The sequence below is a fragment of the Python bivittatus genome, unplaced genomic scaffold (assembly GCF_059951505.1).
Source record: "Python bivittatus isolate LINGU-HERP-01145 unplaced genomic scaffold, Pbiv_v1 ctg000440_np1212, whole genome shotgun sequence".
NCBI lineage: Eukaryota > Metazoa > Chordata > Lepidosauria > Squamata > Pythonidae > Python > Python bivittatus.
In genome coordinates this window covers 9236339-9263929 of record NW_028277063.1, presented here as the reverse complement: position 1 = coordinate 9263929, position 27591 = coordinate 9236339, and the positions used below count along the sequence as shown (strand labels likewise).

The following is a 27591-nucleotide window of genomic DNA, read 5'->3' as shown; positions in this document are numbered from 1 at the left end:
GCTGGGTGAGGGAGGCGGAGAGAGAGTACCTGCCCATGGAGAGGTAGCGCCACCTCTGGCTTTGGCGTGAGATGGTCCCCACGCTGCAACCCATCCTGTTGCTGTGGGACTAAGGATGGCACAGTTGCCACAGCATTGATAGAGGCATACAGAGAGGCGTGCTCACACTGGGGCCACAGACTATCTTGGTCTCTGTGAGACACGAGTTAAATGGAGAAGGAGCATTGGCCATCATTCCAGCACTGATGCATTGGAGGGTGAGGGGTGGGGTTTTCTGGTGTGGGGGTTTATCTTTGGTATCTTTTATGAGCTCAGCTATCAGTTTTTACAGATAGTCCAGTTTCCTATGTAGGAGGGTTTTATTTCAATAAAAAATAGTCTTGTTTCCTGGGGAAAAAAAAAAAAAGTCTGTTTCCTAACCCTAACCCTTTGTTGTTGTTTAGTCGTTAAGTCGTGTCCGACTCTTCGTGACCCCATGAACCATATTGCGCCAGGCCTTCCTGTCCTTTACTGCCTCCCTGAGTTTGCTCAGTTTCATGCTCATTGCTTCAGTGATGCTATCTAACCATCTCATCCTCTGCCGCCCTCTTCTCCTTTTGCCTTCAATCTTTCCCAGCATCAGGGTCTTCTCCAAAGAGATCTCTCTTCGCATTAGGTGGCCAAAATATCTGAGCTTGAGCTTCATTATCGATCCCTAACCCTAACCAACAGGCTAAAAGGGTAAAGAATGTAGGCTGCTTTCGCATTACCTGAAAGTCTCTCTCTCTCTCTCTCTTTTGCTTTTTAATTGGTTGTGACAAAAATGTGCTTTCTTACAGATTTTCTATATTTTCATAAAAACAATTCTGGCAATATCTGATTGAGAACTCAAACTTGGAGAATACGCAGCATGGTAAGTATAGCCACTTACAGTATGGCTTTTAAAGGGGCCTGAATGTTTACAAATATTGCAGATTAGCACATGTATAAAAAAGGGGAAGTTAGAAATCAATAGTTTGTATTATTATTACGGTTAGTCGCACAACCAGATGTTTAGAGTGGATCTGGCATTTTTATCCACCAAAGGACCTGGGATAGGCAGATGGTGTTAAAGCAGTGTTGTCCAAACTTGGCCACTTTAAGATGAGTGGAGTTCAACTCCCAGAATTCCCCAGCCAGCATGGCTGGCTAGGGAATTCTGGGAGTTGAAGTCCACTCATCTTAAAGTGGCCAAGTTTGGACAACACTGTGTTAAAGGTATCATCACAGGATGTAAGCAGTTTCAAGTAAAGCTGCCTTTTGCAATTGCCTGATGGTGATTTTGTCAATGGTGATGGTCTTCAAGTGGCTGTTATTGTTATTATTACTATTATTATTTCTTTTTTCTCCCTTTTTTGTTTCTCAGGTATTTTAACTTTTGTTAAATTTATTTCATCTTTTATTTCCTTTTATCAATATATAAATATATACACTAAGTAATAATACAATGGAGATCTTAATACTATGTAATTCATTTTAAACTGAAACTATTGTCACATAACTATTACTATGATACGATATGCAGCAGTCCTTTTTTACGTTATACTCAATTTTGGATGAAAAGTTAAATAGTTTTATGCTTGCAATACTAACATCCTAAAATGCTATTAATATTGATAGAATGTTTGTTTTTTTCTTCTTACTTTCAATACTTTAAGCTTTCTAAATAATAGAGTATTCATAATTTATAATCATATTACATAAATGCACTGAAATCTGCATTAAAATAACAGTGTATCAAGATTTATAACATCATAATAAAAGAAAAAAAACCTAGATGTGTTTTGTTTATCACAAGGTATTCAAAGAAATAGAAGGAACTGTCCAAGGAGAAGGAGTTGTTGTGAACAGCTTGTAGGTGATGATGGCAGATCTCACTGATGGCTCAATCATGTTTGTAGAAGACTATGAAGTAATTCATATTTCCCATGACCTATAGGACAGAGTGCCTTATCTCACTGTACTAGGCATAAAACTGCTTGGAAGTGAGGCAGCTAATATCCCTTCCTGGTACAGAGTTAAGCACAGATATGTTTCAAGGAGTACAGATCTCCCATTCAATAGGCACAAAGGCAAAATCAGGGACAAGGTGAATCAGAGTCCTAAAGACAATCCAAAGGTACAAGGTCAGTGTTTTAGGCAGCTAGTCAAAAAAGCAAACCAAGTATGGAAATTGTTTTCTAGGAGCAAGTCATCCCCAGATGACTAGTTTTCTACCCCAGATTTCCAACCTCTGCTATAAGCCAGCTGCACTCATCTTCTCCGTATCAGAATGCCTGTCTATTCAGAAGCACTGATGATTCATTAGCAGAGACCAGTTTAGCTTCATAGGCCCTGGCTGATGGCCAGTAGTACTTTCCAAGCAGTCTTGGTGTACCCCATTCAATAAAATGAGTGAAGGAGACAGGGAAGCCAATTCTTTTGGCTTTCTTTAAATCAAGGAAGCAAACCCTTGCGGAAGTTTAATTGTTGTGATGTGTGGCCTTATGAGGGGACCAAATCAAAGCAGGAAATCAGAGTTTCATTGAGAAGGATGATGACCTCAGAAACTGTGATGAAAAGGATAAAGGGGTAGGAGTGAGGTTGGGATTGATTGAAACAGGATAAGGAAATTCTTCTTAACTTTAAATCTATAGGAAAAAGATGAAATACATCTGTAATACTGGAAAAGGCAACCTCAGAGTCAAACTAGCCCCTCCTCTGGGGTACCTCAGTTCTGAGGTAACCGCATTTTTGGGCAAACAGCAACTGGAAGATCAGGTCCCTCAGCTGCAGCCACCAACCCTTCACTATAAACTGGTTTCTCCCTTTGACGCCGGCCCTCTGGGGAACCAAGAGAGGATTGAAGGGGGAATCCTCGCCCCACTCCAGGTCTGATTAAAGACAGAAAGGGAAACCAAAAAAAACCTGAGGAAGTTAATAGCTCAACCAAGCTGAGGTGGGTGATAGAAGGTTCCATGCACAACACACAGTTAAAAAAAGATAAAATACCAACCCCCCCCCCCCACACACACACAGACACAAAACCCTAATGCCATTCTCACCTTAGTGAAATAATTCAATTTCCAACCTTGCCTGAGGTAACCCCCCATCCTGGACTCCAGGCGACTCTCACCAAAGACACCAAACTTTTCCAGCCAAAACCTGACAGAACCTCCCTTCTTTTCCTTTATTGGCTCTCAGGAGTCAGGTGACCACATAAAGCTGGCCTGTGATTTAAAGGTCCAGGTGTTCCCCACTACAATATCCTTTAGTAGTGAAAGAATGAGCTGATAGTTAGCCAAGCTCATATGTATTTTCATTGAAATTCCTGATGAACTGATGAAATGCCAGATGACTGGAGGAGAGGAAATGTTTCTGCCTTCAAAAACAAGAAGAGAGATTCAGCAAGCCAGAGACCAAAAGATCTGACACTGATATCTAGAAGAATCTAGAGCTGATCATAATGAGACCAATCTGAAAATACACTGAAAACAATACTGTAATTAAAGAACAAATATTACCAATGGATATTATCTTATTTTTGATCAGATAACTTCCTTAATCATTTGTTTGAATATATGTTCCCTTCAGCAAAGCATTTGGTGATGGACTTCATGACATGCTATGGGGAAAATAATATGGTCTGGAAGACATGGAAATGTATTAGTTATATAGCATGAAAAATGTACTCAGAGAGTGCCAATCAGTGGTTCCTCATCATATTGCAGAGAGATATCAAATGCCAAAAAGGTGAATCCTGATTTATTTCAATAATTTCATTAATGACTTAATAATGAGGTGGGGAAATATTTACCATACTTCCAGATGACACAAACTTGAGTGGACGAGCTAATTGCTTAGAAGACCAAAATAAATTCCAAATAACTTTAATAGGTTAAAGAAATGGGCTGAAAGTAACAGAATAAAATTGAACAGAGACCAGTGGAAAGTTCCTAACTTATGAAATAAAAATTCAATGCACAGGTATAGAGTATGGGATACCTGATTTAGTAATATTGCTTGGCGTAGTAGTAGATCATAGATTGAATATAAATGAGTAGTATGCTGTAGCTGCAAAGAAGATGAATGGAATTTTATGTCTGTCTGTCTGTATGGATGGATTTATGTCTGGCTCCTTCAAGTCAGTGTTGACTCCTGGTGACTGCGAGGACAAGTCCCTGTCATTTTCTTGGCAAGGTTTTTCAGAAGTGGTTTGCCATTACCTACTTCCTACGACTGAGAGAGAGTGACTAGCCTAAGGTCACCCAGCTGGCTTTGTGCCTAAGGTGGGATTTGAACTCACGGTCTCCCGATTTCTAGCTTGATGCCTTCACCACTACATTAAACTGACTCTCAATTCTAGGCTGTGTTAATCATTCCACTTTCTTCTGCTTTGGCCAGTTCCTATTTTGAATACAGTGTCATGTTCTAGCATTACTCTTAAAAGGTTGCAGAGAAATTGGAACAGGTTCAGAGAAAGATGACCAGTATGACTAGGGATTAGAAACTAAGTCCTAGGTAGAATAATTGAAGGACCTCAGTTTGTTTAGTCTTGGAAAAAGTTGACTGCAGAGGGATAAAATGGCACTCTTCTTGAACGATGACACATAAAAAGGCCAAAAGATGCTGTCTTTCATTACAGAGTGCAGGACACAGACAAATGGCTTTAAATTACAGGAAGTCAAATATGATAGAATTAGAAAAATCTTCTTAAGAGTGGAGCTGTTTGACAGTGGAATCATTTACTCAGGGAAGTGGTGGACTTCTTTTCATTATATGCATTCAAGAAGAAGTTTGACATTCACATGTTGTCAGCCCCACTAGGTAGACCGAACCATGAAATCAACACCACAGGAAGGCTAAAACTATGTAGTGATCATATACGATATTTGAGGATCACACCCATGATCCTTTCCTTTCCTTTCCTTTCCTTTCCTTTCCTTTCCTTTCCTTTCCTTTCCTTTCCTTTCCTTTCCTTTCCTTTCCTTTCCTTTCCTTTCCTTTCCTTTCCTTTCCTTGCCTTGCCTTGCCTTGCCTTGCCTTGCCTTGCCTTGCCTTGCCTTGCCTTGCCTTGCCCTGCCCTGCCCTGCCCTGCCCTGCCCTGCCCTGCCCTGCCCTGCCCTTCAAAACCTAAATAAGTGCAGGGTGACACTCTATGGAAGCAAGTTGGACTTTGAAGAAGCAAGATAGTGTTGACACTTTTGAACTTGAACATCCAAGAAAACAAACCCATGGGTCATCAAACAAATCATCTCAGAATTCCCACTCAAGACACAAATGACCAGGCTCAAATTATCCTATTTCAGGCACATTATGTCAAGACCTAGCTCTAGGAGAAGGCTCTAATGCTGGAAAAGGTGGAAGGAAAGAGAAGAAGAGGATGACCAGCAGAAAGGTGGATAGACTCAGTTACAATAGTGATGGGGGTGCTATTGGAAGAGCTGAAGGACAAGGTTAGTGACAGATCATCATGGATGAAATCTATATGTAGTTGTTCAGAGTCAAACCTGACTTGATGGCCCTTAATCAGTCCTCTATTTCATCGTTTCTCCAGCTACTTAAGTTAAAATCCTTTGATCTCATGTGATCTTTTTTTTTTAAAAAAAAGTGGAAACCTGCAATTCTTTTTTTTTTAAGGATAACTAGGAAAAGTTATTTAGCTAGCTGAAGTAAAGAAGATACTAACTAAACTAAATCTGCTGGGTTTTTAAGTCAACACCTTCTTACATACAATGCTACTGTGACATTTTACTATTAATAACAAAGGTAAGGTCTTGGCATTTCTTAGATCAGGGTAACAGTTGCCTTAATTGAAGGGGCATTCCTTCCTCTGTGAAGGAGAAAATGAACTGCCTGAGCTACGCTGTAAGGAAGTGTTCCAACTGAAATGGACAAGGACACTCATGGTGACAGTAAAAGAAAATGCTACTTTCAAAACATAGCCAGAAAATGTACTGAAGGACAAATTTATGGTTAGAGAAGGGTGCATAAAGGCTGACATCATCCATATAGGTCCTGAAAAAATGATTGCTGTCCTTATTTTGGTGATAAGGCAATTACACACTAAATTGAGAACCTGTCTCAGGAGGTGAGGACACTTAATTACCCTTGCTTGGGCATGGAATCTAAATGCGGGTTGAGCTTTAGTAGTTGGATGGGAGACCACCAAAGAAGTGTAAGGCAGTGTGTTAGACTGGAAAGTTGAAAATACAGCCTGGAAAAAGACAATCACAAACTGCTGATATACTGCTCCCCAGAAAACAACATGATTTTGTCCATGAAGTTCCTAGGAGTCAGGCTGAGCTCAAGGATGTCTTAATCTAAAATGTCAGAGCTCTATAAAAGATAACCAGGCCCTCAAAGAACCATATGGAAAGTAGATTCCCCATTTTTTATGTGCTTGGTAGGAATGCATATTGTTTTGCCTTCCCATTTGGTTGGAAATATTCTTTTCTGAACCATAGAAAGAATACTTACAACAATAAAATTGTTTTTTTTCCCCCTTCCTTCCTTTATTTGACTTGGATTGCAATTCTCGGGACACAGTCACATGAGTGGTATATGCCACTTAAGAGAAAAATTGGAAAATGTTAATATCTTTTCCTTGTGGACCATTTTCAGGTGTTCAAAAGACAAGAGTTTGCTAGTGCTTTTGGATGAACATAGTTATCATATGCATTAATACAATTTCCTTTCAGATGATCTAATTCAACCTGGCAAGTTCAGGAGAAGAGGACACCATACTGGTGCTGTAATTCTTGTGCCCTCTCCATAATTAGTGTTTTGGATGCCTGAGAAGAACTCTTATCACAAATAAACCTTTTCACTGGTTATAGCTAACAGCCATTGAAATCACATAAAATAAACAATCACAAAACAAACCATAAAGCAATACTATATCGATACATTGTCCATCTTGTTTTCATCTTTTATGGACAACATCTGTTCTTACACCTGAGGAAACTTCAGGACTGGGTTAGAAGCCAGTCGCTTTAACTAAGAAAATTTTATTATACACACCAGAAAACAAGTTCCTCATGGAATACAGAATTTATCTCAGAAACATATTATTTTGTTCTCTTTCACTTCTGAATGAATCTCAGTCTTTTTCTTTGGCAAATTAATCTGACCCAACAAGCAAACAAAGGCCAACATAGATTAGAAATCTTGAATCTTTACATTTTTTATTAAGTGTTCTTATAATCAACCCCCATAGCCCATATTTCTCCTTGTTAGTTGGCTCTTTTTATTTAGTTCAGGCCTCAGGACAATTATGTAACACTTGGGGAGGAAAATACAACCAAGTAATCCAGCACTGGAACTCAAGAAAGCAAAGATCTCCACAGCCACCATATATTTTCCCTTGGTGCTTAGGTATGTTGGAACAAAGGACAACCAAACATTGCAAAAGACCAACATGCTGAAGGTTATGAATTTGGCTTCATTGAAACTACTGGGCAACTTCCTGGCCAGAAAAGCCATAATAAAGCTGACAATAGCCAGAGACCCTAGATAGCTGAGAATACAGTAAAACAGAAGAACGGATCCTTTGTTACACTCAAGTACAATTTCTTCACTTAAGGAGAGCATGTCCATATTTGGGTAAGGGCAAGCTGTATATAGCCAGGAAACACAAATCCCTATCTGAATTAGGGAGCCAAAAAGAACAATGGAATTTGACAATTTTTTTCCTACCCATTTCTTTATCATTGATCCTGGCTTAGTGGCCATAAAAGCCAGAACTACAGTGATGGTTTTTGCCAATACACAAGAGATAGCGACTGAGAAAATAATAGCAAAAGCCATTTGTCGTAAAGGGCAGATCACTTTCCCAGGACGGCCGATGAACAGCAAAGAGGAGAGGAAGCAGAGCAGAAGGGAAATTAGGAGAAGATAAGAGAGATCCCGATTGTTGGCTTTGACAATGGGAGTATTCCTGTGCTTAATGAAGATTCCAAGCACTGCAGTCGTGAGCAGAGCAAAAGAACAAGCTAAAAGGGCTAAACTGATACCCAAAACTTCATTGTAAGTCAGAAAGTTTAAACCCTTTGGCAGGCATTTATCTTGATGTCTGTTGGGATATTGCTCTTCTGGACATTTGAAACAGTCGTCCATATCTGAAGAATAGAACAGATTATATTGCAAAGTCTGCCAAGCAAAGCATAGTTATTTCTTTTACACAGATCTTCCTATAGCCAAGACTATATGGAGACTTAGACTGGACCTTCATGATACTTTATAGGCTTTGCTCTGTAGAATTCAAGATGGGCAGCAAAGAGACCCAGCAACTATAAGTACAAGTTCACTTGTACATAATATGGTCTGCACTTATCTCTGTTCGCACTTGGATGTTCACCCTTTTCTCAGTTTTAACATCCATGGTCTATTTATTTATTTTTTTTAACTCAGATGTTCAAAACTGTGTATGTTAGGGGAAAATAAACAGGTGAATGAGTATGTGGCAAAATAAGTAGGACAAAAGTATATCAGGAGAAATAGGCTTCTGATCTATGCAAATTATAAAGAGCTTTTATAAAACATTTGCAAACTGAAGAAGAATAAGAATGGGATGAAATTGCCTTTGGAAAAATGAGAAGGAACACAACCAAAATGCATCTTTTTCTTTGTAGACCAAAAGAGGAAATGGCATGAGATTACAATCTATAAAAGAAATACAGTCACTTACCTTGAGACTTTGTTGGGTTACATTCTTTATATAGCATATAATGTTTGAAAGTTATAAACTTTGGCAGTGGTGTTTCCCATATTTAATTCCATCTAAATTATATTTTGTATTTGAAATACAAAAAACTTTTTTTTTTGTTTACTTCTTTTATGTAAAGTAGGGGCGAACAACTGTTTTGTGGCCAAGGACTAAACCTTTTTGGAAGGATCATGAGTGAAGCCATATCAAACATGGGGTTGGGACTGGTTTATTTGCAAGGGTTTTGTTTGGGGGCGGGGAAGGGGACATCTTTTCTTTCTTTTAAAACCATAATATATTTATTTTATGGCTTACACTCCAATTTTCATGTATTTCCAGTCTCAAAATAAAAATAGTTGCTTTCAGCAACCATGGTCAGAGGGGATGCCAAGGGCCACAAATAACCAGATTTTGGTCCAGATGCAATCCAAGGGCCTGAGGTTTCACAGCCTTCATGTGAAACAACTGTTTTTTTTTTTAATTACATCCATAAATAAAAGTAAGTATATGAAGGAAAAAAATCTCTTAATTCCCAATTGAGTTTTGGATATATGATTATTGTGTTTGGATATATGATTAATTAGAACTATTGTTTCATTGTGATTTATTTCCTACTGCTACTTGCTTATGAATTTTTTAAAAAGGTAATTATGGAAGGCATATACAATTTCCATCAATAACCCCTACCAATAAAAAAGTAAAAGATGTCTTAAATTAAATTAGTTTTTGAATATCCCACCAAGTTTTATATTTCTCCCAGTTTGGAATTTCCTAGAGACTCTCCCCTGCCAAGTTCCCTCTTAAATCCTTTGAATTACATGTGCCCCATGAAACAATAGGAGGTTCTTCAACACTTTGTGTGATGTGTTTTTGTTATAGTCTTTTGAGTCAAACTTGACTCCTGGTGACCCCAGGAACAGGTCCTGGCAGTTTTCTTAGTAACATTGTTCAGAGGTTTTTCCTAGCACACACAGAGAGATTGATCCAGAATCACCTATCATTCTTTCATGCCTAAAGTGGGATTAGAACTCTTAGTCTTTCAGGTTCTAATCCGGCACCATTACACCAAACTGTCTCTTAGTAAAAGGGAAGGAAGAATTCCTACCTTTCTTATCTGAAATCTTCCCACCTGGACATGGAACACAATCAAAGCAACAAAATGGCTTCCCCTCTTGCTTTTTCCTGCTGTAACCTGGATGACAATTTTCATTGCAGACAGCAGTTGGTGCCACCTATGGATAAATAGAAAACTGTAGAATTTAATGCTTGAAACATTATTTTAGTCCTTATATCAAGTGGGAACGTTCTTATTTTGGCATGGTCTAGCATTATCTATATGCTTTTATTTCTTTGACCCTTTCTTCCCTTCCCCCCACCCCTTAAGCTCTTCTAGATATTTTCCTGGGACAGAGGTATCCCAAGTGTCCATTGGATCTTTCGGATACAGTATTCCACTTCATTCCTGAACCTCTTACTCCAAATCTGTCGTTCCACAATCAGGACTTCCCAACCCCAATAGTTGCTGTTGCAGCTGGTGGAAAAGCAGATATAGTGACTGATTGTGAGATCTGGAGCCCTGTTTTAGGACCTGGCAGAAAAATGCAACCAAACTATGGTTCCCGAAATGCTCTCCCAGGATTCTTAGTATTACTGTCTTAATAGAATCATATTCTCATTCTCTTGCCTCAACAAAATTTCACTCTTACCCAATTTATAATTTTAATTTGTGTGAAAGTAAAGTCTGTAGGTAAATGTGAGGCACAAGGACTGACACGCTGAAAGAATTGGAGTGGCACTGTTCTTGAATCCAAACTCTTATTGGTGGATGTTGAAATTAATTCTAATGCTAGTAAGTACAATGTTTTTCCACTGTGTTAAAAAAAATATCTCCAGATTCATATGTGGATGTTGAGATTATTTTATTGCTACAAAGGTGCTGCTGGGTGTTCTTGTTGTTTCTTGTAATTCACTTCTCCATCACTGTACACCATACCTGCCTATTGCTGTTTCCTCTTCTGAAAAAAGGAAAGCATTCTCTTATAACAAAAGTAAGCAACTGTTAGCCTCTGTGTAGCCCCCAGCACGCAGAGTCCATGATGCTGAAATCTGCTGCAAAAGGGCCAAATGTTGGCAGTATTTTCTCTCCATTCTCTCTCTCTCTCTCCCCCCCCCCCCCATATTAACAGTGGGAATGAGAGATTAAGGCTTTTCAGAGCCTTGTGGAACCCTGCAGATCAGTGGAGAGTTCTGTTACAATAAAGACAGGACACACATGCCTCTTGAGTATGTGATACCCCACCAACGTTTTATTGCTTTTGAAGAAAACTTTGAAAGCTGTTTATTTTCCATCAAATGAAAGGATAAAGGTTGACAACATGCAGAAGAAAATTTCAGAATGGTATATTTTATAAAACTACTGCTTCATTAAGAGAGGAACTATATCAGTAGCATTCATCACTCTATGTTGTAAAGGATGAATGTCAAGAATCAATTTAGGAATACCTCCCCCATTTGAATTTGTATCCTAGAACTCATACTTTGGTCTCACCTTGTTAAACTCTTTGTGCCATACAATGAGGTCTTCATTAATGATGAACTGCTTGCCTGATGAAGCCTCTGGATCAATCCTTCCTACCTTGATATTTAAAAAGGACTTGTTTGGGAAACCAATCAAATTTGTAATATCGTAACCAGATCTTAATTCACCATTTTCATTGAAAGACACATGGTCTCCAACACTGTTGTTAAATGAGATTCTGCTCAGGAAATGGTGTAGCTGATTTGGAAGAAATAAAACATTTACAGTATGGCAGACAATCATTTCTTTGGTAGGTTTAATTCCTGTCCTATGGATCTATCTCTACCTCTGTCTCTACCTCTGTCTCTGTCTCTGTGTGTGTCACAGCATGTGCTTCACTAAAAGTTGCTTGCTGATGAATTATGCATCTGTTCTTGTAGAAATGAAGAATCTAAAGCTGTCTGTGGAAGTTGATGGAATTTAACTTGTAACAACACCAGCAAGCATAGCTTGTGGTGAGAGATGATGGGAACTTTGGTCCTACTACATAAGAAATGGGAACAAAAGTTCCCCATCTGTATTCTGGTATTTTGTATCATATCCTATAGTATGCATTATTTTATCTATTATTTATTTTCCATGCAGGATTGTTGGTTATATGGCAGTATAAGAATGGGAAAATAAAGAAACACACCTCAATAAATAGGGCACTTATGTTGTTTTCTTACCTTCCAAGGTTCTAGATTCAGATGCTCCATTCTTTCTCTATATGTAGTTGGTTTCAACCTAAATCTAGACAACTCCAAGTTATGTAAAACATGAGCAATGGCGTATACAGAATTGTAGATGCTGTAGCTTTGACCAGTCATGCTTATTTGAAAAAAAGACTCTGATATGTTTTCTAGACTTCCCTCCCAACTACAGTTTTCCTTGTTTTCCTGATACATATGAAAGTAAGGTATCAAACAGTCCTTCTGCCAAATGAACTTGGAAATGCCATCCTCTTTTGGCCAATGAACATTTAGAAGCTGAAGGAAAGGCTGAAACTCTGGCACCTGATTAATTTGAATCGCAAAGGATAAAGCACCGTGGAAAATTTCTATTCCCATCTTTTTGAGAAATGTTGGTGATCCAAAGTCCCAATGAGCTGTGATAATCCACACCTTACCTAAAGTTACTTCTCCCAACTGTAACATGTTTTTGAAGCTCCACATTGTCTGAGTATCTGCGTACATGACAATTACATCAGTTGTAATATTTTTGAGAAAATGGGTCACGCTCTGAATATGCTGCATCAAATGCAAAATGTGAACAAAATCAGTTAAGGGTTGTATTTTTCCTGTGAAAGCTGTACAAATCCCATGCTGGGAGAACATTGGTAGCATCGTTGTCATAACACTCTCTCCTTTATCTGAATTTGTTACAACAATTCCAACCCATGTCCAGTGGAAATGCAGGAGCAACTGGACAATTCCATGATACTGCTGTGCTTCACCAGGAACCATACGATAGAAGTAAGGAATCTTGTTTTCAGCATGCTTCTCTACAGCAAAAAAGCAATAAGCAACCTAAGTTAAAAAGAAGCTTTTTTTAAAAAAAATAGGATAAACAGTTTATTAGTTTATATTCTTTTTTAAAATTTATTTATATATCAATGCTCAGAAAAACATTGTGTCAACTGATTCCCTTCTCAGCTACATAAATCATTCACCCTGTTTTAACAATAATAATAGTAATAATATGTCAGAGTATTGCTCCTAACATTAATTTATCTCACATCATAACAGTTCATCTTTTGCTTACAATATTTAAAGTATCAAAGTAGTTCTTCATATAGATCATTGGTCAACTCACAACAATAATAATAAGATTAACATAGTCTAATAATGCTTCTATAATTAATAATCCTATCCACTCATCTATCAAGATAGATCGTTTACCATCTTTTAACTACAATAACAATAATACTTAAGCTATCAAGATAGTTCATATATTACTCATGTATAGTAGTCATCTTCTAACTTCTAACTTCCACCTCTTTTATCAAGCCATTGATAAAATCTATCCCATATCAAATAGTATTCTGTATCATCTTTATCTTTTATTTATTAGTTTATTTTCTAAATTCTCTTACAGAAGTCTACATATAAAAGTTCATGTATCCCTATGTATCATTTAATTAGATTATATTGCTGTTGTATATATGAAGCAGGACATTTCTATCCTCTTAATAAATTAGTTAAAATGCAGGTAAATCACTTTTCTGCATATTTTTAGTTTTGATAGAATAAATTTAGAGCTAAAGGGGGATTTGAACTGGAGGGCTTCTTCCTTGTAATTTTGTGATAGTATTCTACATCTTATCTTGACTATTTAATCAAATACCATAATTATGAAGTATTTTTATGTTGCATGGTTTTAAAGGGAAAGCCTTCATGTATGTGTGTATGCGGGTGTGTCTTATTTTATAACTATGCTAACAGTTCTAATTCTCCACCTTCATGGGAAGAATAAATTTACAACTCTGTCCATTTTGTTTCGTCTCTAATGATAAAGCATCTGATAAATAATGATGAATGTTCTGCAGTTACCCAAATGAATGAATATTCATGTGGGGAAAAAAAATCTGTCTTGAATTTTTGAAGTGTGAATGTTACATATTTGGTGCATTTGAAAACTCTGTTTTGCTGCAGAATGAATGTAATATAAGAAACAAAACAAACCTTGACTGAGTATTCAGACGTGTGTATTTATTTAAAAGTATTTAAATCATATATATTATTTTGATGCATTTGTATTTTATAGTATTTGCCATACATGTATATAAACCTGAAATCTCTTTAGAACCTTCCATTTTTGCACACCAGCTATTAACGGAATTTTAGTAGCTATAAAGGGAATTTTAGATAAACAATCAAGTGCTGGCCACTGATTGCAAATCAAATTTTTCCACATTCTTTTTCCTTGGTTTTCTAAGAACTGCTGTGAGGACTATGAAAGGGCTAAGAAAGAGCGCAAACCAGGAAATCAAACTTTCTTATATACATATCATACCTGTGGAATCTTGTAGGTGATTAAGATGTTGGCCATCAGAAGTGAGTTTTCGGAGTCAGATTCCCCAATAACAACTAGTAACTTATTCCTTTTCTCACAACTGTAATTAGGGACAGTCCTTTCCTGGCTGGATAGAAGCTTCAAGGTGTTCAGATATATCATCCTTGCATCAATATAACCGTTAGAGATGTGGAATCCAATGCTGATGTTTGGTAAGATATTTGGGTTCCTATTGATCTCCTTTACTGCATATACTAAGGAGAGGATATGTTGATTGTTTATTGGCATTTCACTGGAATGAGAAGTTGTATTCTTTATCAAATGGTCATACTACAAGGAGATTAAAAGGAAGATAAAAGAAAACATGGAGAAGAAATAAGGAGATGAAAATTGCAGGCAAAAGTGAGGTAATACAGAAAATAAATCAGAAAAATACAGAGAAGAGTGAATGAGAGGGCAAACAGATGCAATATCAAGGATATTACCTTAAAGTATATTGACAGTATATAACTCAGCTTACATATATTCCAGAATGGCATGCTTCAGTTACTCTTCTCTTTTCATTTGTAATGCAAAAAGTAAAGATTAAACACTACTATGAGAAATTATATATGTCCCATAAACTGAATCCTGGAGGTGACAATATTCCTATCACTATGTTCCTTGGTCCCTGCCAAACTCTCTGCTCTACCTAATTTGATTTTAAAATTCTTTTAATTAAAACAGTATATGGGAATATAACAAGTTACAAAGCAAAATACTGGCTTCAAGATAACTTTTCTAACAAGAATTCAGGGTTCCACACTGAACCCAGAGATATTCTTAGAAAACAAAAAGGTGGGTGGTTGTAGTTCAGTTCTGTGTTTGCCTTCATGACTGTCCCCATTCAATGATTTTTAGATAGCTTAAAATCTTAAGATGGCTTCTAAATTGTAAATGTGTGCACTGGTCTTCAACATTGGAGACTTCTGCCCTACAAACTATAGGGTATATTTTTCACCCTGAGAACACTCAATAAATTTTAAGAGAGCAGATAGATTGATAGACAGATACTTACACCGGTGACTCAAAAAGCCATGGATTTGGGTATCGCTTGAAGTCTATTGTATCTGAGAATGGATAGAACTGAGAAGCAACCCCACCAATTATGAAGTCACCTTTCTGAAAATATTCTTGTGGTTTCTTAAAGGGATTGCTCAGTTTGCATATAATGTCATATGACTTGCCTGGAGATACAAGCAACCACCACGCTGAAAGCATGAAGAATGTCATGTCCATTTCTATGCAGATATTGGCCTTCTTTTTCTGGCAAACTCTCTCTTTTCTTTTAAATGAGATATTAATGTCCACCAAGCTGCAATTTTGCCTTCCCTGTTGCCTCGGGGACCATCCATAAATGCTTGTCAACATACTTCTACTGAAAACCTTTAAAATATATGTGAGTTTTGGAGAGACTAAGGTTGAATCATAGTGATTTGAGATAATAATAGGTTTTACCATCAGATCTCCAAAGAATGTTTGTTGGGAGGCATAATGTGATGTAAATTGTTTAATTAAAAGATAGCATGCTAGTCTGCTGCTCTTATGCAAAAGTAATGTCCATATATTATAAGAACTATGTCAAGATTACCATCTGCAGGAAGATGACCCCATTTGTGACCTTCCAAAGAAATGTAGCTTATTCAGGGCCACACTTACTGTAGGAGTAGGTAGCACAGAACAAAGAAATGAATGGAGATAGAAAAAAATTAAAATTATTTTAAATATTAATTAAATTAATTAAATTTAAATTATATTTCTTAATATAAATTTAATAAATTAATAAATAATATGTTAATGAATGTACTAAATTAATAAGGTAATAAATAAATAAGTTAATAAAAAGTTAATAAATTTCCTAATTCCTTCATATTAAACATTACAATTTTATAGCAACTTTTGGAGGTGTTTGGGGCCACATTCAAGCTGTATGGTATATGCACATACTGTAATGGTATGTAGGAATAAACTTGGGAGACAGGAGGAAGAGCCATAGACTTGGCAAATGTCATGTAAAAGATATCACAGTCCACAGAAGGAGAGGGGCATGGGACGTGTTTCAGGAGAGGAAGGGAGAAATACTTTCAGTCTTGTGAGATTCTGTTAATGTAACCTTTCAATAAAGGTAGAGTTAGTACTCATAGTTGTGCTTTTTGTCTGGATTACCTTAAAGGGCTAACACATGCAATAATCATGTGTATGATATTTAGGAAGTATTCAATCATAATACTGTTGTGTGAATCAAACTGAAAATCAGTAGTTTCCAGAGCAATTATTTTTAAAAAATACATTAAAATCAGTAAATCCAAACTGAATTGCCCCTTACTCCATTTTTAACTTTCTTAATTTAAACTCTTGGCAAGCTTTTTTCCCTTAATTACTGTATTTCTAAATCCTTTAAATTGTTCCTTTGCTCTTATCTTTAATCTGGGATGAAGGAACACTCACCGGGTGGATTAATTGCTCTGCTTCATTGAAGATCTCTCTTTAACTTTCAAATAATTGTCTTCCAAATGTGTTTAAGAAGTTGGGGACTTCTGCAAACTAGTGTACTTTTGCAGGCTCTGCTGTGGCTATGAGCTTGCTGTCTCTTCTGTGGCCTCTGATGTCAAACTCACAAGAAGCTCGCAGAATCTCTTTGGATCTTGCAGGTCTCCTCACAAGGAGCAGATTTTCAGAGCACAAATGGGTAATCTCCCAGCTTTTCCATATCAGGAGAGGTGCTGTTCACACAGGGTTAATGCCCGGGCGTTGGAGTTATGTCTGCTGTTTGTGGAGGTACATCAATCTGCCATTTTCCACCCCCCTGGAAGACTACAATAAATATTCTTATGTAGCTCTGTTGTGTTGTGTCTCTGAGAGACTTCAAGCAATTTCAAGCCTAGCGGTCAACCTTAAACATACAGGAATTTCTGCTAAGGTTTGTTGGAGCCTGACAATAATGCTGTTGACAGGGACAAAATGATTGTTTTATGAAAACTAAGAGACTGAACGAGGACCCATGCCATGAATGGGGTGGGGATTTAACCTTTCTGCTAGTTCTGTTCATAATACGGATCTTCAGAAGATGTAATGGAAATTGTGGGGAAAGTATCTTTCTTCAATATATGTATAATACCACCCATGGACTCTGAAATAACTTCATCAATTTTGTTTCCTGGCCTAACAAATGTACTGTTTGGCACTTGAGATTCACTTCCCTCTCTCTTCCTCAAATTGCAGCCTTACATCACAAGAGCGATATCATAACATGGCTACCAACAGGAAATTTCTAAATGTGTGGAAATCAGCCCTGATTCAATATCAATTGGGGATCTGAGAAATGAAGTGGGCTTGATTTAAGTTTCAAATCTCAGGTTTGAGAGCAACCTCAGATCTGGATTCTGCTGTTATATGGCATCAATTGATCTCCAGTTGGTACTCCATATCATCTATCCTTTGATAGAGTACTTGTCTGATCTTTTCATACCCCAGTGTAAGAAGTTACTTGTCTGAGAGTCCATAGGAGAATAGTCTTCTACCAGTACAAGGGTAATAGTGGGGAACAACCAGAACTTTACCCAATAACTGATCATCAGCCTTCAGGCCACAACCTCTCTTCGAGACATTCCTGGCTCAAGTTGGAGAGTGGCATAATGAGGAAATATCAAAATACCTGAAGAGGCTTCATTTTTGGCCAGAATGAGATTAAAAAAAATCAGGGATGATAGAAACTTGAGAACTTCAATTCTGCCAGGTATCAGCTGGATATCTTAAAGGGTATCTAATTATATATTTTGAAGTGTCCTTCTTGTATCTCTTTTAGTGTGGATTATTAATTCATTTTATAAATCAACTATGAGGAAAGGCTGGTACAACAGCTTCCAAAGTGTCAAGCAAAGAGTCCATAGAGATGTTAGCTGAAACAATATAAACAATAAAAAAACTTCTACTTCAATTCAAAAATAGGAATTCTGAAAACATTACTAAAAATAAAATAACTTTTCCACTTGTTTTTCTGGGGCGCCAAAGCCTTGTGTTCTGATGAGTCTGATCCTGTGTTTTTGGGGTTGCAGGAGACTTGGCTTAGCTACCTGACAAGTTTGGTGCCTTCTGGAAAGGACATCCTCATCACTGGCATTGAAACTACTATTACATTTTAACATAGTAGCAAATTTTATTTGTATGGAATATATTCCATAAAAAAACAAGCTACAAACAGAAAATCAAAAAGTGAAAACAACCAGGGTAAAACAAAGTAAGAGAAAGTACAAACATATGGTTATTTGAGATTGGGTTGGCAGGCACCAGCGTACACACATTTCTTCTTAGAAACGGCTGCAAACCAGGCCAATCTGGCTGTAGCCCCCAAAACATCATCTGTATATGGAGATAGGGGAAAAAAAGATTATATAATTATGTGCTGAACCATTCTGTTCTGCAGAATAGGTAATAGAATGAGTGCTATCCAAAATGCTGGCTTGAATCAGATTTCACCTAAGAAGCAAAACTTTCACCAGTTTCTTCTACAACCATTTCCTGTTGAATGCAAAAGCCATAAGTATGGTTTTTGCCACTGCTGAAGTAACTCCCCCCGAGGACAACAATGGTAAAAGTTGTTCTTCCGAAAGAACAGATCACAACGTAAAAGCGTTCCATGAACAGAAAAGAACAGAGGAAGCACCCTAGTAGGGGAATGAGCATATGACAGACTCATAGCGGTTTCTGATGTTTTCTGGAGTTGAAAAAAAGACTGAACTATTGCTATCTGCACAGAAAACTCTTTCCTCTCCATCTTTAACCCTTTTTAATCCCCAAATCTATATAGTTCAGGCTTTCCTTTTTTCAGCAAAAAGTCCATTTAGGGCTTCCAGTGTTTTTTTTAAAAAAGCCTTTATTGTTTTTTTCCCTGACCAGAGAAGGCACTGATACTGATCACTTAAAACACCAGTCCATGCTCTGATTAAGACATTTGAAGATATTCTGTCTAGGCAATAGGGAATGAGTTAATCTCAAATATCTAACGGGAAGATCATAATTTATTTCTTTATGAATGTCATTGAATACTCCACTGCCACAAGTTATTAACCCTCCAAACCTCTGTACATATCCCAGATCTAATTCAGGGTGTAGAGAGAGAAGGATAGAGAAAGGAGCAGGGCTTTGATTACTGCTGCCATATTGATTTTTTTTTTGGAGCCCTCCTGGGATTAGTGTTTATATGGGAGACCATTAGGGAATCACAGGGCTATAGGTTAGACTGGAAAGTAAATATATCCCCCCCGCGCCCCCCCCCCCCCACACACACACAAAGACCTCAGATAAGACAATGGCAAAGGTGTTCCTTTAAAATAAATTTTCGTTGCTGATCCCATTATTGTTTTTGTATTTGATGAATGCCATTTATGTATTTTGTGGCTAAGGCTGAATTAAATATTTTCTCTGACATTTATAGAAAGGTTTCATGCTACTTTTATGTGATAGAAGTCAAAGCAAATGACAGTAATTAAATACACACTTCTAGCTGTTTTCTCAGGAGAGATTGGAGGAGAACTTGAGTTTTTCCCAACCATTGTCAAAATTATAGGTTCTGTTTTATCATGACTGATCACATTCCTGGAAAATGTACACAAGACCTAATAGAAACTCTTTAGATTCTTATAAATAGTCCAATGATTAGAATATGTTTATAACATTAATTACTGAACTATTAATACAGAGCTGTCATGTGAAGCCTTCCCATTCTGACCCTCACATTACATTTCAGGATGCCTTATCTCTAGTTCATTCTCTTATGGTCTTTAGAAGTATTTTTTCTTTCCTCCCTATTCTCCTTATCTTTCTTATTCTAATTCTGGTAAATGGGAAACTATAATTTGTGAGATGCAAACTCTGTGTGTGTGTTGTAAGCTTACAGTGGTTTAGACAATGGACTTTCTCTTTGCCCCACTGAAAGAACAAACAAAAGCCTTATTAACTGTAAAACAAGGTCAGCAGGGCAGAGTTTTAAATTAATTAAATTTAAATTAATTTAATTTAATGATGATGGGAGAAATGATTCCACTTTTATTCTTCAAACAAAAAAGTGAGTATCTCAAAGCAGCTAATCAAATTTTTTTTCAGTCAGTTTTTGGCTCCTGGCAACTGCCTGGACTACTCCTTGCAGTTTTCATGGCAATGTTTTTCAGAAGCGGTTTGCCATTGCTGTCTTCTTCATAGGGTTGAGAGAGACTGACTTGCCCAGGGTTTGGAGTGATAGCAATGTTGCCCTTTGTGTTACTATTCTGTATTATATACAAGACACACGCCATCAGCTGTAGCATACCAGATGACCCACTTCCTATACCCCATCAATTTGCTCAGCCAGGAAATGTTATCATTGGGGCAATTGCCACTCAAGCCTTCTTCGTTTACAACACCGCTTCCTTCACAGAAGAGCCCTCTCGGATGGTGATCAATCAAGTGGTGTAAGGAATTCTATTTTTGTTTAGACCACTGAATGCAAAAGAATTGGAAAAAACAATTAAGCAACAGGGTTATACAGTGATAAGTCTATGAAAAATTTCATAATCCCAAAGTCATTGGGAATTGTCTTTTGATTAGTTTGTTCTCTCTTTTAAGTATGGCTACTGAGTAGAAAACTCCATCTGACTTTACACACTGCACTAAATTCTTAGGTGATTCCTCTGATTTTCACTTAGATGGTTTTTAAATGCAGCCTTTGTGATATATAAACTGTGATTGATTGTTTGGGATAATTTGTAAATTTGCCAACTGTAGCAGCAAAACAAGTCTTATCACAATGTGTAGAGTAGGCCACTGTTAAATGCACTATTTGCTATGTATTACACTTTTCTGATTTGCTTCATTTTATTGCATATAAATACAGCTCGATTCAAATGTTTAATGTATATATTTTCAACCAGAAATAATAAGGCTTTATAATATAGAGGAAGAGAAACGTTTGGAAATGGATTCATGGCAAGTTTCCCATTCTTAAAAGTTTAATAAGAATTTAAAATGTGTTTTGATTAATTAATTGATTTGTCAGTTTTGGGCTGTATCCTCTTTCTTTCCAATGAGAGTTATTGCAGGAGATGAAGCAAACCAACCATCCTTTCTCATGGACTGACCCAAACTATTTGCCAATTTAGGCAAAATCAAAGTGTTGCTTCCTCCAAATTACTTCAGATATCCAGCATAGGAGGATAGAAATGGACTCTTCATATCATTTCATTAACTTTGAAATTTTATTGCAGTTCTGTGCCGAAGGTATATCAGCAAATCCTTGCTTTGGTTTTTGCTGTAAAAGAGATCAACAAGAATCCCGAACTCTTACCAAACATCACTTTGGGTTTCCACATTGTGGACAACTATTTTGCTGCACGGATAACCTGTAAGGCCACAGTGAGCCTGCTTTGTACACATCATAAATTTGTCCCCAACTTCACCTGTGATCCAAATAAAAAAATTATTGCTTTCATAGGAGGACGTTTCACAGAAGTCTCATCAATCATGGCCACCATTCTTGCCAACTACAAGATTCCACAGGTAGGGCCTTGAGATGGCTTCCTAGAAAATGATTTTATATTATTTAATTTCTTAAAAGGACTTGAGGGTGTTTTCAGAGTTAAAACTTTCACAAGATGAGGAGAATAGAGTATTGTATATTCAATAAATATAAATATGAATAAACTATAGTGATAATTAAATATTTAAAACCTGAAGATTCTTTGCAGTCCCCTCAAAAGTGATGAAGGATGGCAAACACCTGTTTGTAATTTGTTCCAGACAGGTTAGGGTACTGCAAAGCAAGACACTGTCTCTTTCCAAACCAGTCCATCAGCTCTGAGGTGATCAAACATGATCTTAGAATCTATCAGAATGGTATGTAGGGTCTAGGTTCCTTCAAGCTCCCAGAGCAGAGAGATACGTATGTTCCATAATGTCATCCTCTGTGAATAGAATTGTATATGACTTCTACCTCTTTCTTTGGTGGCAGGGTGTTTTGCTATTTTTACACAATGTACAAGTTGAAAATGCTGGCATTTTCTTTTGTTACATTTAAACACTGACAATCTTTGTAGCTGATCTAAGAGATGCTATATGCGGTATTTAATTTTAAGGAAAATTAAGTAGCCTTATTCTGCATCAGATTTATTTATTTATTTAAATTTATTCTAGCCACCCAACTCTGATGGACTTTGACCTGAAAGTAAAACTAACAACAACAACAAAAAAAATCCATGAAAAGAGATAAAAATTTAGTTTTCATTTAAAGATGAACAGTAGTTAATATTCTCTCTTAATCCTTCTGATTATTTGCTATATATTTCCTTTCAGCTTGCTTATGGAACATTTACTCCAGTATATGGTAGCAATTTTTTTTCCCCATTCTTGTACCAGATGGTCCCAAATGAAGTCTATCAGTACACTGGGGTTATCCGATTACTTCAGCATTTTGGATGGACATGGATTGGGCTCTTGGCTGTGGATGATGATTATGGGGATATGTTTTTGCAGAAAATTGTACCGCTGCTTTCCCAAAACAACATTTGTTATGCTTTCATACTCAGAACACCCCAGAGGACATATCTGGATGATTATATACAGTTGATTTTAATGGAGTTAAGATATGATCAACTTTTTCTGGATCAAAAAGTTCATGTATGCTTTGTATATGGAGCCTATCCATCACTGCAAAATCTGAGACTGATAATCTTCGTTGCATCTTTGACTTTATTGCCACCTTTGGGTAAAGTGTGGATTGTTACATCTCATTGGAATTTTGAATCACTGTCTGTTCAGAAATTTTGGGATATACAGAGTTTCCATGGTGCCCTATCATTCACAGTTCGCTCAAAAGAACCAGCTGGATTCCAAGACTTTGTTCACACTGTAAGGCCATCCTGGGCAAAAGAAGACAATTTCATTCAGAATTTTTGGGAGCAGGCATTTGACTGCCCGTTACACATTTCAAGTGTAAATGAAGATAAGCAATTATTGTGCACTGGGGATGAGAAATTAGAGAGTCTGCCTAGTACATTTTTTGAAATGAACATGAGTGGTCATAGCTACAACATCTACAATGCTGTCCATATTGTGGCACGTTCCTTGCAGGCTTTATACATGTCCAGACCCAGGAGTAAAAGATTTCTAGGAGCAGAGAGGTTGGCATTTCATAATGTAAAACCATGGCAGGTACTTAATATATCCACAACAATACAACAGCAACCATAGAAAGGCAATTGGTATATCATAATGTAAAATCATGGCAGGCGCTGTTGCTTTCGATAAGAGGTGTCCTTTTATATATTAATTTATTCTCACTTCCAAAAGGAGTAGGAAATATGCCTAGATATGCACTGATGTTGTAGAAGTGGGAGACATTAGCATATGAAGCCTTACTGTTGTGATATTGTGGAGACTTAGAAGACAGAATGAGTAAAAACAAGTCTTCCAAACTTCACTTTGGCCTAAAACTTAGATTGGATCACATAATTTCAGTCTCATTATCTTGGGTGTCACAAAAATTGGGATGAAGACTAAACCATGAACTGCAGATTATCCAATCCTGGCTTAGACTAATCTTTGTGGGACAATTTCCCTTCTGTTCCTGAACATTCTTGTACCAGATTCTTTGGCCTGACACATTTTGTCAATCCTATAGGATATACGCTGCATGGTTTGTACAGGTTGAGCTTGAAACAGAAAAGTGGGGAGGTTAACATTTTGACTATAATGCTGTTATAAATGTATTCATTAATAAAGAGGAAACCATGTGATTTGTTTGAAGAAGATATTTGCATTGCCTTGAAGCTACCCAGTGGTCTCTTATTGGCTCCTTATAGCTTCTCCTAGTTTTCCAAATGCTAGAGGAGTAGCAGTCCAACCTAGCATTTTTCAACATTTGCAAAAACAAGTAAAGTTTGTGTTTTCACAGTCCTAGAGAAGTCTGAGGAGAGGTTACAAAACAAAGCATGGAGAATTGCAATAGCTGTTTCTTTTCACTCTTAGAATTGAAGGGTCCACTTTGCTTTGTGAGGAATCTTTGAGGGGATTCTTGCTTAAACCTTGGTTGAAGAAAATCTGCTTTTTAAAAATTTGGACAGAATAATACCTACTTTCAACGTTTTGAAAGAAAGGGTTCATATACAATGCTAAGGTACAATGAAACCTATAGTTTAAATTTGTAGGGATAATGTCCTTCCAAAACATGTTCATTTATCCAATGGGAAATACCTGAAAAGGAGAGATTGTAATTTTGGAACGTGCAGCCATTTTGTCTATTACACCTCAAAATCCCAGCTGTATTTCTCAAAGCAGATTGTTCCTGTTTGAAATAGTTTTGTTCACTGGATCTCATTTCAAGATCTCACTATCCCTTTTTTGCATCTTCTTCTTCTTCTTCTTCTTCTTCTTCTTCTTCTTCTCCTTCTCCTTCTCCTTCTCCTTCTTCTTCTTCTTCTTCTTCTTCTTCTTCTTCTTCTTCTTTTTACCTAGTTTCATCATTTCTTAAAGAACATGTTATTCAACAACAGTATGGGGGACACTATTAGTTTTGATGAAAACAGAGAATCAATTACGGGTTTTGAGGTTATCAACTGGGTGACTTTCCCCAATAATTCCTTCGCTCGTCTCAAGGTTGGAACATTGGAACCTCAGGCTTCACCAGGCAGAGAATTAACTCTCAACAACAATCAAATTGTTTGGCACAGAAGCTTTAACCAGGTGAGAAGAAGCTACAGCGTCTAAACTAAAACAAAGGCAACATGTCTTTTGAAACAATTCTCAAATTCTGGACATTGATTGAAAAAGTCTAAATTTTGATGTTTAAAGTTCTTGAACCTCCATGTGCTGAAGTATATTCATTTTATTCAGTATATTCTACTATGCATTAATAAGACTTTATCCAGGGCAGATTAAAAGACATACTTTCAATGGTACCTGAAACATATAGAATGTCAATGTAACTAGTGCCAAATTGATTTTACCTGTTGAAATATTCCATCCTCAAACAGAATACGGACAGCCAAGTTTTTAATCGGGTTTCAAACCATCTTCAGAAATAGCAGTATATCTATATATCTATATCTATATCTCTCTCTATATCTATATATATATCAGTGAGGGCCAATCAAAATAGAGTCAGATTTTGTAAAAGCATGAGTTTCTCCCATTCTTAAGGTCTAGGTAGTAAAATTTCAACAGCCCTTAAGGCTGCCTATTTTCAGGGGCATGGGAAATGTATAAGGATTACTTCGATAATATTACTCAACCCATCCCAATTCCCTCCCCTCAACAATATATGGCATATTATTTCCCTGTTTGTTTGTTTTTCCATTTCTGTTTCTGTTTAGGTGCTGCCTCTCTCTGTGTGCAATGACCACTGCTATCCAGGTTACAGCAGAAAAAAGAAAGAAGGAGAGAAATTTTGCTGCTATGATTGTGTGCGATGTCCAGAAGGGCAGATCTCTGACAAAATAGGTAGGATAAAGATAGCAGTCAGTTTGGCTAACTGACCAGAAAAAATTCAGCCCAGTGTTCTTATTTATTTAAGTACAGCAAGATGAACAATAGCAAAAATAATTGTAGTCTGATTAAATTAATGAATGATTGATCTCAGGCGTCAATGTAATATATGAGATAGCTACATCTTTATGCATTAAAGAAAAAGGAGAATTCCTATTCTATTTTCATTAAGTATCTGAGATGGACCAAAATTGCTCAGATACCATACATTTTGAAAGAAGTCTTGATATATTGAAAGAGTTCTCTTTTTCCAGATATGGATGCCTGCATGAAATGTCCGGAAGATCAGTATCCCAACAAGATTCACAATCAATGTATTCCCAAAGTATTGATCTATCTCTCTTATGAAGAACCTTTAGGAATCCTTTTTATTATACTAGCTCTTTTTTTCTCTGTGCTTACAACCTTTGTGCTTGGAATCTTTTGGATGTATCGAGAGACTCCTATAGTCCGAGCCAACAATCGGAGCCTCACTGGTATCCTCCTCTTCTCCCTTCTACTCTGCTTCCTCTGCTCCTTCCTCTTTATCGGAAGACCTGAAAAGATGACCTGCCTTCTCCGGCAAACAACTTTTGGCATTATCTTCTCAGTGGCCCTTTCATCTGTATTGGCAAAAACCATGACGGTGATTTTGGCCTTCATGGCAACCAAACCAGGCTCTGGAATGAGGAAATGGGTAGGGAAAAGGCTGTCCAATTCTATTGTCCTTTTGGGTTCTTTCATCCAGGTGGGAATTTGCATAGTTTGGCTGAGTACCTCTCCTCCTTTCCCAGATAGTGACCTGCACTCACTGACGGGGGAAATCATAATGGAATGTAATGAGGGCTCAGTGATCATGCTTTACTGTGTCCTGGGTTACATGGGTTTCCTGGCTAGTGTCAGTTTTAACATGGCTTTCCAAGCCAGGAAGCTGCCCAACAGTTTCAACGAGGCCAAGTTTATCACGTTCAGCATGTTGGTCTTTTGCAGCGTTTGGCTGTCCTTTGTTCCAACCTACCTGAGCACCAAAGGAAAATCCATGGTAGCTGTGGAGATCTTTTCCATCTTATCCTCCAGTGCTGGCTTACTGGGATGCATATTTTCCCCCAAATGCTATATCATTTTATTGAGACCTGAGATGAACAAGAAGGAACATTTAATAAGGAAAGAAAAGTAACTTTCCTTTTGTGTTTTGTTGTAATGCATAACTCACTTAGCATGTTTAGATCACTTCACTTCCTAAAGTTTCTTAGATTTATTCCTATATGAAAATATTTCACTGTACATTAGTTTCCCTTCAAGGAGTCTAGGAAAGACTCTGTGACGATACACTAAGGAGATGTTTGGTAGAAAAAAAATGATTTTTTAGAAAGGGATACTCTTCAACAGACAGGATAGATTCAGCCCATCCAATAGAGTTTGAAGGATCCTTATAGGAATGGAGAAGTTTCCAAAAATCACCTGCATCTATATGATTCCTTACCTGAAGGAAACATTATATGTAAACGTGAAATCCCCTTAGAGTTCATCTATTCTTAATATTAAAGTAAAGTATTTATTTTTCAGCAAGTTGAAATTTTATATTATTTTCATTGTGATGGATTTTGATTGTTAAAGGATTAATTATGTGTGCTATTTATTGAATGTATCTCAATGGGAAGTATACTAGTAAAATGTTGGATTGATGGGAGAATTATTGTCTAATTCCCTAGTTTATTGGAGTCACTACAATAAATGTACTTTTAAAGAAAGGTCTGTATGATTTGTGTTCTGTAAAGCAGGGATC

General features: G+C 37.1%; 2 protein-coding genes across 2 annotated transcripts; one reads left to right on the top strand and one right to left on the bottom strand.

Moving 5' to 3' along the window:
- Nucleotides 1-7203: 7203 nt before the first annotated feature.
- Nucleotides 7204-14438, bottom strand: LOC103065181 (vomeronasal type-2 receptor 26-like). The gene is made up of 5 exons (XM_088142507.1): nucleotides 14277-14438; nucleotides 12659-12790; nucleotides 11253-11480; nucleotides 9810-9936; nucleotides 7204-8117 (listed from the first exon to the last, which is right to left on the bottom strand). The coding sequence occupies exons 1-5, from the start codon at nucleotides 14436-14438 to the stop codon at nucleotides 7204-7206; spliced, it is 1563 nt and encodes a 520-aa protein (XP_087998633.1).
- Nucleotides 14439-20555: 6117 nt separating this feature from the next.
- Nucleotides 20556-26982, top strand: LOC107326338 (vomeronasal type-2 receptor 26-like). The gene is made up of 6 exons (XM_088142506.1): nucleotides 20556-20761; nucleotides 21554-21845; nucleotides 22638-23495; nucleotides 24798-25025; nucleotides 25655-25781; nucleotides 26081-26982. The coding sequence occupies exons 1-6, from the start codon at nucleotides 20556-20558 to the stop codon at nucleotides 26980-26982; spliced, it is 2613 nt and encodes an 870-aa protein (XP_087998632.1).
- Nucleotides 26983-27591: the final 609 nt, after the last annotated feature.